We start from the raw sequence: 17781 nt of genomic DNA on the forward strand, positions 1-17781 counted from the left end.
CCAGTTTATTTCTCAGTGTCACAAGTGGCCTCACATTAACACTGCAATGAAGTTACTGTGAAAATTCCCTAGTTGCCACGCTCTGAAACCTGTTCAGGTTACACTGAGGGAGAATTTAACACGGCCAATCCATCTTAACCAGCACATCTTTGGAGTGTGGGAGGAAACCGGAGCACCCGGAGGAAACCCACGCAGACACGGGGAGAATGTGCAAACTCCACACAGACAGTGACCCGAGGCCGGGAATCAAACCCGGGTCCCTGGCGCTGTGAGGCAGCAGCGCTAACCCACTGTGCCACCTATTTGAGTGTGGCTGGGTGCCCTGGGCTATCTGGGGTGTTCCTGCCTGTCCCCGATGGGGAGTGAGTCCTTACCTGTGCGGATTACGACTGCCTTTACGTAATTCTCGTAGGGGCGAACTTGAATGATGAGTGTTCCACAGAAGAGGACGTGTCTCTTGTAATCCTCCAGCCTGAAGATCGGGTCGTTGTAGTTCCCAGCCTCACAGATGTCAGGCAGTGGAGTCTTGGTCACCGGCGCACTCTCTCCTAGATAACAGACAGAACAGCACATTCCCCAGCCAAGGGGGCATGGGAAAATCTCCATTAATTCACCGGACAGAGAGCCCGGCAACAGGGAACAACTGAAATAAACCAGGGATGAACATCCAGTCTTGTGAAACCATCGTATAATCTCTACAGAGCAGAAGGAGGCCATTTGTCCCATCCAGCCTGTACCAACTGCAATCCCATTCCCATAACCCCACCTATTCACCCTAGCTAATTCCCCTGACACTAAGGGGCAATTTAGCATGGCCAATCCCCCTAACCTACACATCTTTGGACACTAAGGGACAATTTAGCATGGCCAATCCCCCTAACCTGCACATCTTTGGACACTAAGGGACAATTTAGCATGGCCAATCCCCCTAACCTGCACATCTTTGGACACTAAGGGACAATTTAGCATGGCCAATCCACCTAACCTGCACATCTTTGGACACTAAGGGACAATTTAGCATGGCCAATCCCCCTAACCTACACATCTTTGGACACTAAGGGACAATTTAGCATGGCCAATCCACCCTAACCTACACATCTTTGGACACTAAGAAGCAATTTAGCATGGCCAATCCCCCTAACCTACACATCTTTGGACACTAAGAAGCAATTTAGCATGGCCAATCCACCCTAACCTGCACATCTTTGGACTGAGAGAGGAAACTGGATCAGCCGGAGGAATCCCATGCAGACATGGGGAGAACGTGACACACAGACAGTGACCCAAGCTGGGAATTGAACCCAGGTCCCTGGCACTGTGAGGCAGCAGTGCGAACCCACTGTGTGCCACTATCATTGATTGTTGTAAAAAAACCCATTGAGTTCATTGCCTTTGGGGGACGAAAAGCTTGATGTGTGAGAGGCATGGACAGAGTGGATAGTCAGAAGCTTTCTCCCCAGGGTGGAAGAGTCAATTACTGAGGGGGGGGGGGGCACAGGTTTAAGGTGCGAGGGGCAAGGTTTAAAGGAGATGTACGAGGCAGGTTTTTACACAGAGGGTGGTGGGTGCCTGGAACTCGCTGCTGGGGGGAGGGAGTGGAAGCGGATACGGTAGTGAGTTTTAAGGGGTGTCTGGACTATTCCATGAATAGGATGGGAATAGAGGGATATGGTCCCCGGAAGGGTAGGGGGTTTAGTTCATCGGGGGGCAGCATGGGTCAGTGCAGGCTTGGAGGGGCCGAAGGGCCTGTTCCTGTGCTGGAATTTTCTCTGTGTGAGGAACGGTTGAGGACTCTGGGTCTATATTCAATGGTGTTTAGAAGGATGAGCCGGGGGGGGGGAGTCTTATTGAAACTTCCAGGATGCTGCAAGGCCCTGGATAGAGTGGACGTGGGGAAGATGTCTCCATGTGTCAGAGAGACTGGGATTCGAAAGCACAACCTCGGAGTGAGGGGAAAACCCTTTCAAACCGAGATGGTGCTGAGTATGAGGAATTAGTGAGGCCGCCCCTGGAGTATTGTACAGTTTTGGTTTGAGGAAAGATGTAGTGACATTGGAGGCAGTTCAGAGGAGGTTCACCAGATTGATTCCAGAGATGAGGAGTGTGTCGTATGAAGAGAGATTGAACAGTTTAGGCCGATACTCTCTGGAATTGAGAAGAATAAGGGGAGATCAAATTGAGGTCTACAAGATGATAAAAGGTTCTTCCTCTTGTGGGACATTCTAGGACGAGAGGTCACAGTCTGAGGAGAAGGGGCAGCAAATTTAAAACTGAGTTGGAGGAGAAACTCCTTCTCCCAAAGGGCTGTGAATCTGTGGATTCACTACCCCCAAAGTGCAGTGGGTGCTGGGACAGTGAGTACATTTAAGGAGGAGTTAGACAGATTTTTAATTGGAAATGGGGGTTTAAGGGTTATGAGGAGAAGGCAGGGAAATGGGGATGAGGAGCGTATCAGCCATGATCGAATGGCAGAGCGGACCCGATGGGCTGAATGGCCTCATCCTATATCTCATGAATTTATGAACTGAGGAATTTCTTCAGCCAGGGGGTGGGGAACCTGTGGAACTCTTTGCCACAGAGGAGGCCGGGTCATTGAGCGTCTTTAAGACGGAGATCGATAGGTTCTTGATTAATAAGGGGATCAGGGTCATGGGGAAAAGGCAGGAGAATGGGGGGGTGAGAAAAATATCAGCCATGATTGGATGGCGGGGCAGACTCGATGGGCCGAGTGGCCTCATTCTGCTCCGGCACCTTCCGGTCTTGAACCTGCCATCCTTACCCGGTCTGGCCTACCCTGAGAAAGTCGGGGGGGGTTAGTAAAGGCTGAGGGAGAGGTCTGATGGACGGGGTAGGGGGGGGTGGGAGACGGACTCACGGCACTGACCTGTTAACATGCTCTCATTGACCACGACAGCCCCGTTCATCAGGACAACGTCACAGGGTAAGATCATCTCCTGCTGGGGAATAACAATCACATCTCCCGGAACTAACTCCGACGAGCTGACAATCTGTGAGGCTGCGGGAAGCAAACAAACCTCGGGTTACACACCGCACCGGCTTGGTGGAGTTTCCATCATCCTCCCCCACTCCCCACATCTCCATCTCCTGTAGCATGGACCAAAAGTGTGGGGCGGGGGGAGGGTCAGAGGGGAAGGGGGGGGGTACGCGAAGCCTCAGTCGCCAATGCCAGGATAGGCCGCAGAGTTTCACGCACAGCAAGATCCCACACAGAACAGCGACGGGAAATGGGGGTATGGGCTTCCAAGGGTATTGCGGGTGCGGGAGGCAGTACATCTCGCTGCAGCTGTACGGGGTCTTCCTGAGTCCATGCCCCGAGTGTTGTCTGTAGTTTTGGTCTCCTTACACGATCCCGACACTGCAACTGGAGGCCATTCGGCCCACCGAGTCTGGACTAGCCAGGATCCTACCCAGCTCCTTTTTCCTGTCACCCTCATTTAACCTGTTAATCCCCACGGCTCATCTACCTAACCTGCACATCTTTGGACACTAAGGGACAATTTAGCATGGCCAATCCACCCTAACCTACACATCTTTGGACACTAAGGGACAATTTAGCATGGCCAATCCACCCTAACCTGCACATCTTTGGACACTAAGGGACAATTTATCATGGCCAATCCACCCTAACCTGCACATCTTGGGCAGAGCAGGAGCCCAGACCAAGCTGTGATACAACCAGAAAGAATGCTTTCTATGGAGCATCTGTTTGTATGGCTGCATTGCTTTATCCCCCACCCCATCCGGCCCTCTCGGTGTGAGTTCCTGTCCCTCCCACCCCCAGGCTGCCTGGATGGAAGCTGGGATCTTGCTGTGCAGGGGCCCAGTCCCTGCACTCTCCGGAGTTTTCCCACACTCACCACTTCCCTTGCGAAGCACTGTAACCCGGATGGAGCTGTGAGACTGGACCATCTCGTGTAACATGGCGTATTGCTGAAACAGAGACCAAAATTCCCATCAGATCCCGGGAATCAGCAGGTCCCATTCCCAATCCCAACCCTGGCCTCGGGGTCCCGCTCACACCGTCCCGTCACCGTGTGGGGGGATCACAGACCCTCCCCCCGTCCCGTCACCGTGTGGGGGGATCACAGACCCCCCCCCCCGGTCCCGTCACCGTGTGGGGGGATCACAGACCCCCCCCTGTCCCGTCCCCGTGTGGGGGGATCACAGACCCCCCCCCGTCCCGTCCCCGTGTGGGGTGATCACAGACCCCCCCCCCGTCCCGTCCCCGTGTGGGGGGATCACAGACCCCCCCCCGTCCCATCGCCATGTGGGGGGATCACAGACCCCCCCCCGGTCCCGTCACCGTGTGGGGGGATCACAGACCGCCCCCCCCGTCCCGTCACCATGTGGGGGGATCACAGACCCCCCCCCCGTCCCGTCACTGTGTGGGGGGATCACAGACCCTCCCCCCGTCCCGTCACCGTGTGGGGGGATCACAGACGCCCCCCCCCCCCGTCACCGTGTGGGGGGATCACAGACCCCCCCCCGTCCCGTCCCCGTGTGGGGTGATCACAGACCCCCCCCCGTCCCGTCACCGTGTGGGGGGATCACAGACCCCCCCCCGTCCCGTCCCCGTGTGGGGTGATCACAGACCCCCCCCCGTCCCGTCACCGTGTGGGGGGATCACAGACCCCCCCCCCGTCCCGTCACCGTGTGGGGGGATCACAGACCCCCCCCCGTCCTGTCACCGTGTGGGGGGATCACAGACCCCCCCCCGTCCTGTCACCGTGTGGGGGGATCACAGACCCCCCCCCCGTCCCGTCACCGTGTGGGGGGATCACAGACCCCCCCCCCGTCCCGTCACCGTGTGGGGGGATCACAGACCCCCCCTCCCGTCCCGTCACCGTGTGGGGGGATCACAGAACCCCCCTCCCGTCCCGTCACCGTGTGGGGGGATCACAGACCCCCCGTCCCGTCCCGTCACCATGTGGGGGGATCACAGATCCCCCCTCCCGTCCCGTCACCATGTGGGGGGATCACAGACCCCCCCCCCGTCCCGTCACCATGTGGGGGGATCACAGATCCCCCCTCCCGTCCCATCACCGTGTGGGGGGATCACAGACCCCCCGCCGTCCCGTCACCGTGTTTGGGGGTTGGTGGGGGGGGGGAGATCAGGGACACTGGAACCGTTCCTGTGTGGGTGGGGTAATCACAGACCCCCCCGTCCCGTCACCGTGTCTGGGGGTTGGTGGGGGGGGATCAGGGACACTGGAACCATCCCTGTGTGGGTGGGGTAATCACAGTAAAAAGTCTGACAACACCAGGTTTTAGTCCAACCTATTTATTTGATAATAGACTCACAAGCTTTCGGGGGGATTCCCTCTTCGTCAGGTGAACGGAGAGTTCTGGCCTCAGACAGAGCATATAAAGCATCTGTAAACTGTCTGTGCTTTATATGCTCTGTCTGAGGCCAGAACTCTCCGTTCACCTGACGAAGAGGGAATCCCCCTGAAAGCTTGTGAGTCTATTATCAAATAAATAGGTTGGACTAAAACCTGGTGTTGTCAGACTTTTTACTGTGTTTACGCCAGTCCAACGCCGGCATACCCACATCATGGGTGGGGTAATCACAGACCCCCACCCCGTCCCGTCCCTGTACGAGGCCCATCACACCACATACCTTGCGAGCTGTGTATAACGACAAGGCAATGGAACAAATACTCATCACGATGATAGCCACTGCGTAAGGGTAATAGGCTTCCACAAACCACAGAATCACACTGAACGCTTGGAACGCATAGAACGGATTTAAAATCTGTGGACAGAGAGACAGGGAGTCAGTGTGTGTGTGTGTGTGTGTGGGACCCGTACCCCAGTGAGAGTCAGTGTGTGTGTGGGACCCGTACCCCAGTGAGAGTCAGTGTGTGTGTGTGGGACCCGTACCCCAGTGAGAGTCAGTGTGTGTGTGTGTGTGGGACCCGTACCCCAGTGAGAGTCAGTGTGTGTGTGTGTGGGACCCGTACCCCAGTGAGAGTCAGTGTGTGTGTGTGTGGGACCCGTACCCCAGTGAGAGTCAGTGTGTGTGTGTGTGGGACCCGTACCCCAGTGAGAGTCAGTGTGTGTGTGTGGGACCCGTACCCCAGTGAGAGTCAGTGTGTGTGTGTGGGACCCATACCCCAGTGAGAGTCAGTGTGTGTGTGTGTGTGTGTGTGTGTGGGACCCGTACCCCAGTGAGAGTCAGTGTGTGTGTGTGTGTGTGTGTGTGGGACCCGTACCCCAGTGAGAGTCAGTGTGTGTGTGTGGGACCCATACCCCAGTGAGAGTCAGTGTGTGTGTGTGTGTGTGGGACCCGTACCCCAGTGAGAGTCAGTGTGTGTGTGTGTGGGACCCGTACCCCAGTGAGAGTCAGTGTGTGTGTGTGTGGGACCCGTACCCCAGTGAGAGTCAGTGTGTGTGTGTGGGACCCGTACCCCAGTGAGAGTCAGTGTGTGTGTGTGGGACCCGTACCCCAGTGAGAGTCAGTGTGTGTGTGTGGGACCCGTACCCCAGTGAGAGTCAGTGTGTGTGTGTGTGGGACCCGTACCCCAGTGAGAGTCAGTGTGTGTGTGTGTGGGACCCGTACCCCAGTGAGAGTCAGTGTGTGTGTGTGTGGGACCCGTACCCCAGTGAGAGTCAGTGTGTGTGTGAGGGACCCGTACCCCAGTGAGAGTCAGTGTGTGTGTGTGTGGGACCCGTACCCCAGTGAGAGTCAGTGTGTGTGTGTGTTTGTGTGTGGGACCCGTACCCCAGTGAGAGTCAGTGTGTGTGTGTGGGACCCGTACCCCAGTGAGAGTCAGTGTGTGTGTGTGGGACCCATACCCCAGTGAGAGTCAGTGTGTGTGTCTGTGTGTGTGTGGGACCCGTACCCCAGTGAGAGTCAGTGTGTGTGTGGGAGCCGTACCCCAGTGAGAGTCAGTGTGTGTGTGTGTGGGACCCGTACCCCAGTGAGAGTCAGTGTGTGTGTGTGTGTGGGACCCGTACCCCAGTGAGAGTCAGTGTGTGTGTGTGGGGCCCGTACCCCAGTGAGAGTCAGTGTGTGTGTGGGACCCATACCCCAGTGAGAGTCAGTGTGTGTGTGTGGGACCCGTACCCCAGTGAGAGTCAGTGTGTGTGTGTGTGTGTGTGGGACCCATACCCCAGTGAGAGTCAGTGTGTGTGTGTGGGACCCGTACCCCAGTGAGAGTCAGTGTGTGTGTGTGGGACCCGTACCCCAGTGAGAGTCAGTGTGTGTGTGTGGGACCCGTACCCCAGTGAGAGTCAGTGTGTGTGTGTGTGGGACCCGTACCCCAGTGAGAGTCAGTGTGTGTGTGTGGGACCCGTACCCCAGTGAGAGTCAGTGTGTGTGTGTGTGTGTGTGTGGGACCCGTACCCCAGTGAGAGTCAGTGTGTGTGTGTGTGGGACCCGTACCCCAGTGAGAGTCAGTGTGTGTGTGTGTGTGGGACCCGTACCCCAGTGAGAGTCAGTGTGTGTGTGTGTGTGTGGGACCCGTACCCCAGTGAGAGTCAGTGTGTGTGTGTGTGGGACCCGTACCCGAGTGAGAGTCAGTGTGTGTGACCCGTACCCCAGTGAGAGTCAGTGTGTGTGTGTGTGGGACCCGTACCCCAGTGAGAGTCAGTGTGTGTGTGTGTGGGACCCGTACCCCAGTGAGAGTCAGTGTGTGTGTGTGGGACCCGTACCCCAGTGAGAGTCAGTGTGTGTGTGTGGGACCCGTACCCCAGTGAGAGTCAGTGTGTGTGTGTGTGTGTGTGTGGGACCCGTACCCCAGTGAGAGTCAGTGTGTGTGTGTGGGACCCGTACCCCAGTGAGAGTCAGTGTGTGTGTGTGGGACCCGTACCCCAGTGAGAGTCAGTGTGTGTGTGTGTGTGTGGGACCCGTACCCCAGTGAGAGTCAGTGTGTGTGTGTGTGGGACCCGTACCCCAGTGAGAGTCAGTGTGTGTGTGTGTGGGACCCGTACCCCAGTGAGAGTCAGTGTGTGTGTGTGTGGGACCCGTACCCCAGTGAGAGTCAGTGTGTGTGTGTGGGACCCGTACCCCAGTGAGAGTCAGTGTGTGTGTGTGGGACCCGTACCCCAGTGAGAGTCAGTGTGTGTGTGTGGGACCCGTACCCCAGTGAGAGTCAGTGTGTGTGTGTGTGGGACCCGTACCCCAGTGAGAGTCAGTGTGTGTGTGTGTGGGACCCGTACCCCAGTGAGAGTCAGTGTGTGTGTGTGTGGGACCCGTACCCCAGTGAGAGTCAGTGTGTGTGTGAGGGACCCGTACCCCAGTGAGAGTCAGTGTGTGTGTGTGTGGGACCCGTACCCCAGTGAGAGTCAGTGTGTGTGTGTGTGTGTGTGTGGGACCCGTACCCCAGTGAGAGTCAGTGTGTGTGTGTGGGACCCGTACCCCAGTGAGAGTCAGTGTGTGTGTGTGGGACCCATACCCCAGTGAGAGTCAGTGTGTGTGTCTGTGTGTGTGTGGGACCCGTACCCCAGTGAGAGTCAGTGTGTGTGTGGGAGCCGTACCCCAGTGAGAGTCAGTGTGTGTGTGTGTGGGACCCGTACCCCAGTGAGAGTCAGTGTGTGTGTGGGACCCATACCCCAGTGAGAGTCAGTGTGTGTGTGTGGGACCCGTACCCCAGTGAGAGTCAGTGTGTGTGTGTGTGTGTGTGGGACCCATACCCCAGTGAGAGTCAGTGTGTGTGTGTGGGACCCGTACCCCAGTGAGAGTCAGTGTGTGTGTGTGGGACCCGTACCCCAGTGAGAGTCAGTGTGTGTGTGTGGGACCCGTACCCCAGTGAGAGTCAGTGTGTGTGTGTGGGACCCGTACCCCAGTGAGAGTCAGTGTGTGTGTGTGGGACCCCAGTGAGAGTCAGTGTGTGTGTGTGGGACCCCAGTGAGAGTCAGTGTGCGTGTGTGGGACCCATACCCCAGTGAGAGTCAGTATGTGTGTGTGTGTGTGTGTGGGACCCGTACCCCAGTGAGAGTCAGTGTGTGTGTGTGGGACCCGTAGCCCAGTGAGAGTCAGTGTGTGTGTGTGTGTGTGTGTGGGACCCGTACCCCAGTGAGAGTCAGTGTGTGTGTGTGGGACCCGTACCCCAGTGAGAGTCAGTGTGTGTGGGACCCGTACCCCAGTGAGAGTCAGTGTGTGTGTGTGGGACCCGTACCCCAGTGAGAGTCAGTGTGTGTGTGTGTGGGGGACCCGTACCCCAGTGAGAGTCAGTGTGTGTGTGTGTGGGACCCGTACCCCAGTGAGAGTCAGTGTGTGTGTGTGTGGGACTCGTACCCCAGTGAGAGTCAGTGTGTGTGTGTGGGACCCGTACCCCAGTGAGAGTCAGTGTGTGTGTGTGGGACCCGTACCCCAGTGAGAGTCAGTGTGTGTGTGTGGGACCCGTACCCCAGTGAGAGTCAGTGTGTGTGTGTGGGACCCGTACCCCAGTGAGAGTCAGTGTGTGTGTGTGGGACCCGTACCCCAGTGAGAGTCAGTGTGTGTGTGTGTGGGACCCGTACCCCAGTGAGAGTCAGTGTGTGTGTGTGTGGGAGCCGTACCCCAGTGAGAGTCAGTGTGTGTGTGTGGGACCCGTACCCCAGTGAGAGTCAGTGTGTGTGTGTGGGACCCGTACCCCAGTGAGAGTCAGTGTGTGTGTGTGGGACCCGTACCCCAGTGAGAGTCAGTGTGTGTGTGTGTGTGGGACCCGTACCCCAGTGAGAGTCAGTGTGTGTGTGTGGGAGCCGTACCCCAGTGAGAGTCAGTGTGTGTGTGGGAGCCGTACCCCAGTGACAGTCAGTGTGTGTGTGTGTGGGACCCGTACCCCAGTGAGAGTCAGTGTGTGTGTGTGGGACCCGTACCCCAGTGAGAGTCAGTGTGTGTGTGTGGGACCCGTACCCCAGTGAGAGTCAGTGTGTGTGTGTGGGACCCGTACCCCAGTGAGAGTCAGTGTGTGTGTGGGAGCCGTACCCCAGTGAGAGTCAGTGTGTGTGTGTGTGGGACCCGTACCCCAGTGAGAGTCAGTGTGTGTGTGTGGGAGCCGTACCCCAGTGAGAGTCAGTGTGTGTGTGTGTGTGTGTGTGTGTGGGACCCGTACCCCAGTGAGAGTCAGTGTGTGTGTGTGTGGGACCTGTACCCCAGTGAGAGTCAGTGTGTGTGTGTGGGACCCGTACCCCAGTGAGAGTCAGTGTGTGTGTGTGTGGGACCCGTACCCCAGTGAGAGTCAGTGTGTGTGTGGGACCCGTACCCCAGTGAGAGTCAGTGTGTGTGTGTGTGTGTGGGACCCGTACCCCAGTGAGAGTCAGTGTGTGTGTGTGGGACCCGTACCCCAGTGAGAGTCAGTGTGTGTGTGTGTGTGTGGGACCCCAGTGAGGGTCAGTGTGTGTGTGTGTGTGGGGGACCCGTACCTCAGTGAGAGTCAGTGTGTGTGTGTGGGACCCGTACCCCAGTGAGAGTCAGTGTGTGTGTGTGGGACCCGTACCCCAGTGAGAGTCAGTGTGTGTGTGGGACCCGTACCCCAGTGAGAGTCAGTGTGTGTGTGTGGGACCCGTACCCCAGTGAGAGTCAGTGTGTGTGTGTGGGAGCCGTACCCCAGTGAGAGTCAGTGTGTGTGTGTGGGACCCGTACCCCAGTGAGAGTCAGTGTGTGTGTGTGGGACCCGTACCCCAGTGAGAGTCAGTGTGTGTGTGTGTGTGTGGGACCCATACCCCAGTGAGAGTCAGTGTGTGTGTGTGGGACCCGTACCCCAGTGAGAGTCAGTGTGTGTGTGTGGGACCCGTACCCCAGTGAGAGTCAGTGTGTGTGTGTGGGACCCGTACCCCAGTGAGAGTCAGTGTGTGTGTGTGTGGGACCCGTACCCCAGTGAGAGTCAGTGTGTGTGTGTGTGTGTGGGACCCGTACCCCAGTGAGAGTCAGTGTGTGTGTGTGTGTGTGGGAGCCGTACCCCAGTGAGAGTCAGTGTGTGTGTGTGTGGGACCCGTACCCCAGTGAGAGTCAGTGTGTGTGTGGGACCCATACCCCAGTGAGAGTCAGTGTGTGTGTGTGGGACCCGTACCCCAGTGAGAGTCAGTGTGTGTGTGTGTGGGACCCGTACCCCAGTGAGAGTCAGTGTGTGTGTGTGTGGGACCCATACCCCAGTGAGAGTCAGTGTGTGTGTGTGTGGGACCCATACCCCAGTGAGAGTCAGTGTGTGTGTGTGTGGGACCCGTACCCCAGTGAGAGTCAGTGTGTGTGTGTGTGGGACCCGTACCCCAGTGAGAGTCAGTGTGTGTGTGTGTGGGACCCGTACCCCAGTGAGAGTCAGTGTGTGTGTGTGTGTGTGTGTGTGGGTGTGTGTGTGTGTGTGTGGGACCCCAGTGAGAGTCAGTGTGTGTGAGAGTTCTGGAGTGCAATCGGAGTGAGGTGCCAGGCTGGCAAACACATGACTGTGGGCTGACTCACCTCTTTCCCCAGGAGTTTCCAGTAGGGGGGCACCTGGACTGCGATGATGTTTGGTCCATAAATCAGCTTTCTAAGAGAGGGGGGGGTGAAGGAAGTGTGTCAGTAACTGTCCGACAGTTAGAAATCAGGAAAGATTTTCAGACAGATTTGTTCTCCCAACCTGTTTTGGGATTCCTGGTACACCAAACCGTCCAGATATTTCTTATGGAGATCGGAGCAGGACACATTCTGTTCCAGACCCCTGGCAGGGAAGAGAAATCCCGGAGTGAGACGGGACGCGGAGAGAGCGGGAATCACAGAGAGGAATGGGGTGGGGCAAGGCAGACAGCAGGGAACACACTCTTCAGGAGGAACCTGGTTCAGAGATTCAGGAACCCAGGGTGCAGGGGACGGTGACGGAGGGAGAGGGGAGAGTGGGGGAGGAAATGCGAGTTTCTATCCCCTCCTCTGAGAATGTGACCCTGGTGATCAATAATCTGGAATTTCCCAAGAAAGACACATGCTGTCAAAGTTTTTCAACTTGCACTCATCAGGACAGAGGCAAGTTTCAAAGGCAACAACTTTACACCCACACGGGAAGAGGGGAGCCGGCTCTAATTGGTCGAGGTGTTGCCATGGGGAGCATGGTAGGTGTCCGTCACCCACTCCTGTTGCATTCCAAAGAGTGAGCGATGCTTGGCTTGAGTGTAAATGAGCTGGATTTCAGATCACTCGTCAATGTCATTCCCAGCACAGTCAGGATTGGTCAGCGAGTGCTGTCCAATAGCAGGATCACATCTAATTGGCTCCCATCTGGAGGCCAGTGGGTAGTGAGATAACCTTCCTACCTCAGCACAATGAACGATCGTTTGTTGGGGTCCCAGATGTATCGGATACTCTGATGCTGCAGATAGCGGATCTGGAGAAAGACAAATAATTCCGGATGAGAACTCCCAGCACCTCTGACAGTGCGGCACTCCCTCAGCACTGACCCTCTGACAGTGCGGCACTCCCTCAGCACTGACCCTCTGACAGTGCGGCACTCCCTCAGCACTGACCCTCTGACAGTGCGGCGCTCCCTCAGCACTGACCCTCTGACAGTGCGGCGCTCCCTCAGCACTGACCCTCTGACAGGGCGGCACTCCCTCAGCACTGACCCTCTGACAGTGCGGCGCTCCCTCAGCACTGACCCTCTGACACTGCGGCGCTCCCTCGGCACTGACCCTCTGACAGTGCGGCACTCCCTCAGCACTGACCCTCTGACAGTGCGGCACTCCCTCGGCACCGACCCTCTGACAGTGCGGCACTCCCTCGGCACTGACCCTCTGACAGTGCGGCGCTCCCTCAGCACTGACCCTCTGACAGTGCGGCGCTCCCTCGGCACTGACCCTCTGACAGTGCGGCACTCCCTCAGCACTGACCCTCTGACAGTGCGGCACTCCCTCAGCACTGACCCTCTGACAGTGCGGCACTCCCTCAGCACTGACCCTCTGACAGTACGGCGCTCCCTCAGCACTGACCCTCTGACAGTGCGGCACTCCCTCGGCACTGACCCTCTGACAGTGCGGGGACACTGAGGGACAATTTAGCAGGGCCAATGCACCGATCCAGCACACCTTTCAGAGTGTGGGAGGAAACCGGAGCACCCGGGGGAAACCCGTGCAGACATGGGGAGAATGTGCACAGACAGTGCCCCGAATCGGGAATCATACCCGGGTCCCTGTGAGAGAGCAGCACTAACCCCCTGTGCCTCCTGTTTGGTTTATAACGGTTCCTGTGAGGATTGTGTTTGGGATCTGGATCAGTCAATGGTGTTCTTGTCGTGGGAGACAATACCATGTCTCCACCCCTCACCGCCCCCCCGCCAACCCCCACCCCCTCCCCCCGAGCCCTCACCTGTACCCCAGTGAAGGAGATGTTCTTGCGGAGCAGTGAGAATTCATCCACATCTTCAATCGTCTCGCGATCTCTCTGATCCGTCTGCGGGCTGTATTTCAAATACATAAACTTCACCCTCTGTCTGTGCCACTGCTGGAACTCATCCTGTACGGGGGTGGGGGGGGGGAGAGACACAGAGACGGGGAGGAAGGCAGGAGAAAGAGAAGCAAGAGGGAATGAGGGGAGGGATTGGAAGTGTGAGAGACAGAGAGAGAGAGAGAGAGAGAGAGAGCGCAAAGGGAAGGAGAGACAGAGATCAATACAGGAGGAGGAAGGGAGAGGGGGGAGGGGGTGTAGAGAGGGGGCAAGGGGGGTAATGGGAGAAAGGGCGGAGGGGGATAGAGGGGGTGTAGAGAGGGGGCAAGGGGGGTAATGGGAGTAAGGGCGGAGGGGGATAGAGGGGGTGTAGAGAGGGGGCAAGGGGGGTAATGGGAGTAAGGGCGGAGGGGGATAGAGGGGGTGTAGAGAGGGGACAAGGGGGGTAATGGGAGTAAGGGCGGAGGGGGATAGAGGGGGTGTAGAGAGGGGGCAAGGGGGGTAATGGGAGAAAGGGCGGAGGGGGATAGAGGGGGTGTAGAGAGGGGGCAAGAGGGGTAATGGGAGAAAGGGCGGAGGGGGATAGAGGGGGAGGGGGGTGTAGAGAGGGGGCAAGGGGGGTAATGGGAGTAAGGGCAGAGGGGGATAGAGGGGGAGGGGGGTGGAGAGAGGGGGCAAGGGGGGTAATGGGAGTAAGGGCGGAGGGGGATAGAGGGGGAGGGGGGTGTAGAGAGGGGGCAAGGGGGGTAATGGGAGAAAGGGCGGAGGGGGATAGAGGGGGAGGGGGGTGTAGAGAGGGGGCAAGGGGGGTAATGGGAGTAAGGGCGGAGGGGGATAGAGGGGGTGTAGAGAGGGGGCAAGGGGGGTAATGGGAGAAAGGGCGGAGGGGGATAGAGGGGGAGGGGGGTGTAGAGAGGGGGCAAGGGGGGTAATGGGAGTAAGGGCGGAGGGGGATAGAGGGGGAGGGGGGTGGAGAGAGGGAATGAGAGAGCGAGAAAATGGAGAGTGGAGATAAAGACAACAAGTTGGAAAGCAGAAGTTTTCACACAGGAATGGATATTTACTTCCTGGGTCGTATCCGGGAAAGTTTCACTGAAGCAGCTTTTCCGCCGCTCCCTGAGGACACTCCACCCCCACACTGGGGTCAGGGTGAGAACAGCCACCCCCACACTGGGGTCAGGGTGGTCCTCTAACTCCAACCCATTCACATCACACACAGTAACAGACAAGGTGCAAAACAAGAGGCTATCACTGAATCCCCCCCCCCCACTGTCAACATCCTGGGGGTTACCATCACTGAATCCACCCCCCCCCACTGTCAACATCCTGGGGGTTACCATCACTGAATCCCCCCCACTATCAACATCCTGGGGGTTACCATCACTGAATCCCCCCCCACTGTCAACATCCTGGGGGTTACCATCACTGAATCCACCACCCCCCCAACTATCAACATCCTGGGGGTTACCATCACTGAATCCACTCCCCCCCCCCCAACTATCAACATCCTGGGGGTTACCATCACTGAATCCACTCCCCCCCCCCAACTATCAACATCCTGGGGGTTACCATCACTGAATCCACTCCCCCCCCCAACTATCAACATCCTGGGGGTTACCATCACTGAATCCACCCCCCCACTGTCAACATCCTGGGGGTTACCATCACTGAATCCCCCCCCCCCACTGTCAACATCCTGGGGGTTACCATCACTGAATCCCCCCCCCACTGTCAACATCCTGGGGGTTACCATCACTGAATCCCCCCCCCCCACTGTCAACATCCTGGGGGTTACCATCACTGAATCCCCCCCCCACTGTCAACATCCTGGGGGTTACCATCACTGAATCCCCCCCCCACTGTCAACATCCTGGGGGTTACCATCACTGAATCCCCCCCCCCACTGTCAACATCCTGGGGGTTCCTATTGACCAGAAGCTGAACTGGACCCAGCCAGATAAACACAGAGGCTCCCAGAGCAGGTCAGAGGCTGGGAATCCTGCAGTGAGTAACTCACCTCCTGTCTCCCCCCCACAAAGCCTGTCCACCATCTACAAGGACACAAGTCAGGAGTGTGATGGAATACTCCCCACTTGCCTGGATGGGGGCAGCTCCAACAACACTCGAGAAGCTCGACACCATCCAGGACAAAGCAGCCCCGGCCCCCCATCCACACTCACTCCCCCCTCCCTCAGTGACAGCCGTGTGTACCATCTACAAGATGCACTGCAGCGACTCACCAAGGCTCCTGAGACAGCACCTTCCAAACTCAGGACCACTTCCATCGAGATAGGTTAGGTGGATTGGCCATGCTAAATTGTCCCTTAGTGTCCAAAGATGTGTAGGTTAGGGTGGATTGGCCATGCTAAATTGTCCCTTAGTGTCCAAAGATGTGCAGGTTAGGGGATTGGCCATGCTAAATTGTCCCTTAGTGTCCAAAGATGTGCAGGTTAGGGGGATTGGCCATGCTAAATTGCCCCTTAGTGTCCAAAGATGTGTAGGTTAGGGGGATTGGCCATGCTAAATTGCCCCTTAGTGTCCAAAGATGTGTAGGTTAGGGGGATTGGCCATGCTAAATTGTCCCTTAGTGTCCAAAGATGTGTAGGTTAGGGTGGATTGGCCATGCTAAATTGCCCCTTAGTGTCCAAAGATGTGTAGGTTAGGGGGATTGGCCATGCTAAATTGCCCCTTAGTGTCCAAAGATGTGCAGGTTAGGTGGATTGGCCATGCTAAATTGCCCCTTAGTGTCCAAAGATGTGTAGGTTAGGGGGATTGGCCATGCTAAATTGCCCCTTAGTGTCCAAAGATGTGTAGGTTAGGGGGATTGGCCATGCTAAATTGTCCCTTAGTGTCCAAAGATGTGTAGGTTAGGGTGGATTGGCCATGCTAAATTGCCCCTTAGTGTCCAAAGATGTGTAGGTTAGGGGGATTGGCCATGCTAAATTGCCCCTTAGTGTACCTGAATAGGGGCCGGAATGTGGCGACTAGGGGAATTACACAGTAACTTCATTGCAGTGTTAATGTCAGCCTATTTGTGACGAATAAATAAACGTGAAGTTTTAGTTTCAGTGCTGACCCCTAGTCGATTGGAATGAACACAGTAAGAAGTCCCACAACACCAGGTTAAAGTCCAACAGGTTGATTTGGGAACACCAAATAAAGCTGACGGACTTGAAGCTGGTGTTGTGAGACGGTGTTTACCCCGCCAGCCCAGAGCTGGGGGGGACCCACACCACTGGAACCAGTGAATGGAGCCCACACCTCGCCAGCGACATCTCCTGGCCACAGAAGGGAGAGTCTCTGAAGCAGTGCCCGGGTTTGTGAGGGTCCCTCAGCCACTGGGAGGGTGACTCACCGTGGTTTTCATCAGCACGTACTCCGCATCCTGGAGGTGACAGGGGTAACAAAAACACTTCATGTGCCATTCCGGCCTCCAGTAAAACGCCATGATGAACAGACCACAGGACAGCACGGTGACGAGAGCGGAGAGTAAGGCTCTCCACCAACTCCAGCAATAACCATAAATCATCTGGAAACAGGAGACAGCAGGGTCTCAGCAAGTAAAATCACAGGACGATACGCAAGGAGAGGGACACAGAGATCCCCCACCCCCCAACACACTGTCCCCCCCATCAAACACTCCCAGGACAGGTACAGCACGGGGTTAGATACAGAGTAAAGCTCCCTCTACACTGTCCCCATCAAACACTCCCAGGACAGGTACAGCACGGGGTTAGATACAGAGTAAAGCTCCCTCTACACTGTCCCCCCATCAAACACTCCCAGGACAGGTACAGCACGGGGTTAGATACAGAGGAAAGCTCCCTCTACACTGTCCCCCCATCAAATACTCCCAGGACAGGTACAGCACGGGGTTAGATACAGAGGAAAGCTCCCTCTACACTGTCCCCCATCAAACACTCCCAGGACAGGTACAGCACGGGGTTAGATACAGAGTAAAGCTCCCTCTACACTGTCCCCATCAAACACTCCCAGGACAGGTACAGCACGGGGTTAGATACAGAGGAAAGCTCCCTCTACACTGTCCTCCCATCAAATACTCCCAGGACAGGTACAGCACGGGGTTAGATACAGAGGAAAGCTCCCTCTACACTGTCCCCCATCAAACACTCCCAGGACAGGTACAGCACGGGGTTAGATACAGAGTAAAGCTCCCTCTACACTGTCCTCATCAAATACTCCCAGGACAGGTACAGCACGGGGTTAGATACAGAGTAAAGCTCCCTCTACACTGTCCCCCCATCAAACACTCCCAGGACAGGTACAGCACGGGGTTAGATACAGAGTAAAGCTCCCTCTACACTGTCCCCCATCAAACACTCCCAGGACAGGGACAGCATGGGGTTAGATACAGAGTAAAGCTCCCTCTACACTGTCCCCATCAAACACTCCCAGGACAGGTA

The 17781-nt window shown here is 56.7% G+C and overlaps 1 protein-coding gene across 1 annotated transcript in view; it reads right to left on the minus strand.

Moving 5' to 3' along the window:
- LOC145339642 (polyamine-transporting ATPase 13A3-like) overlaps positions 1–17781 on the minus strand; it is a gene marked incomplete at its 3' end in the record, with an annotated part of 43161 nt that overhangs the window by 19700 nt on the left and 5680 nt on the right. Inside the window, exons 2-10 of the mRNA XM_080184153.1 lie at positions 16713–16886; positions 13280–13426; positions 12232–12302; positions 11565–11645; positions 11405–11474; positions 5642–5776; positions 3879–3951; positions 2885–3016; positions 375–548 (exon numbers count right to left, since the gene is read on the minus strand). Coding sequence (XP_080040279.1) covers positions 375–548; positions 2885–3016; positions 3879–3951; positions 5642–5776; positions 11405–11474; positions 11565–11645; positions 12232–12302; positions 13280–13426; positions 16713–16886 — 1057 coding nt within the window. The remainder of the gene's footprint in view (positions 1–374; positions 549–2884; positions 3017–3878; positions 3952–5641; positions 5777–11404; positions 11475–11564; positions 11646–12231; positions 12303–13279; positions 13427–16712; positions 16887–17781) is intronic.

Source organism: Carcharhinus amblyrhynchos, unplaced genomic scaffold (genome assembly GCF_965287045.1).
Source record: "Carcharhinus amblyrhynchos unplaced genomic scaffold, sCarAmb.v2.hapA scaffold_581, whole genome shotgun sequence".
NCBI classification, from domain to species: domain Eukaryota; kingdom Metazoa; phylum Chordata; class Chondrichthyes; order Carcharhiniformes; family Carcharhinidae; genus Carcharhinus; species Carcharhinus amblyrhynchos.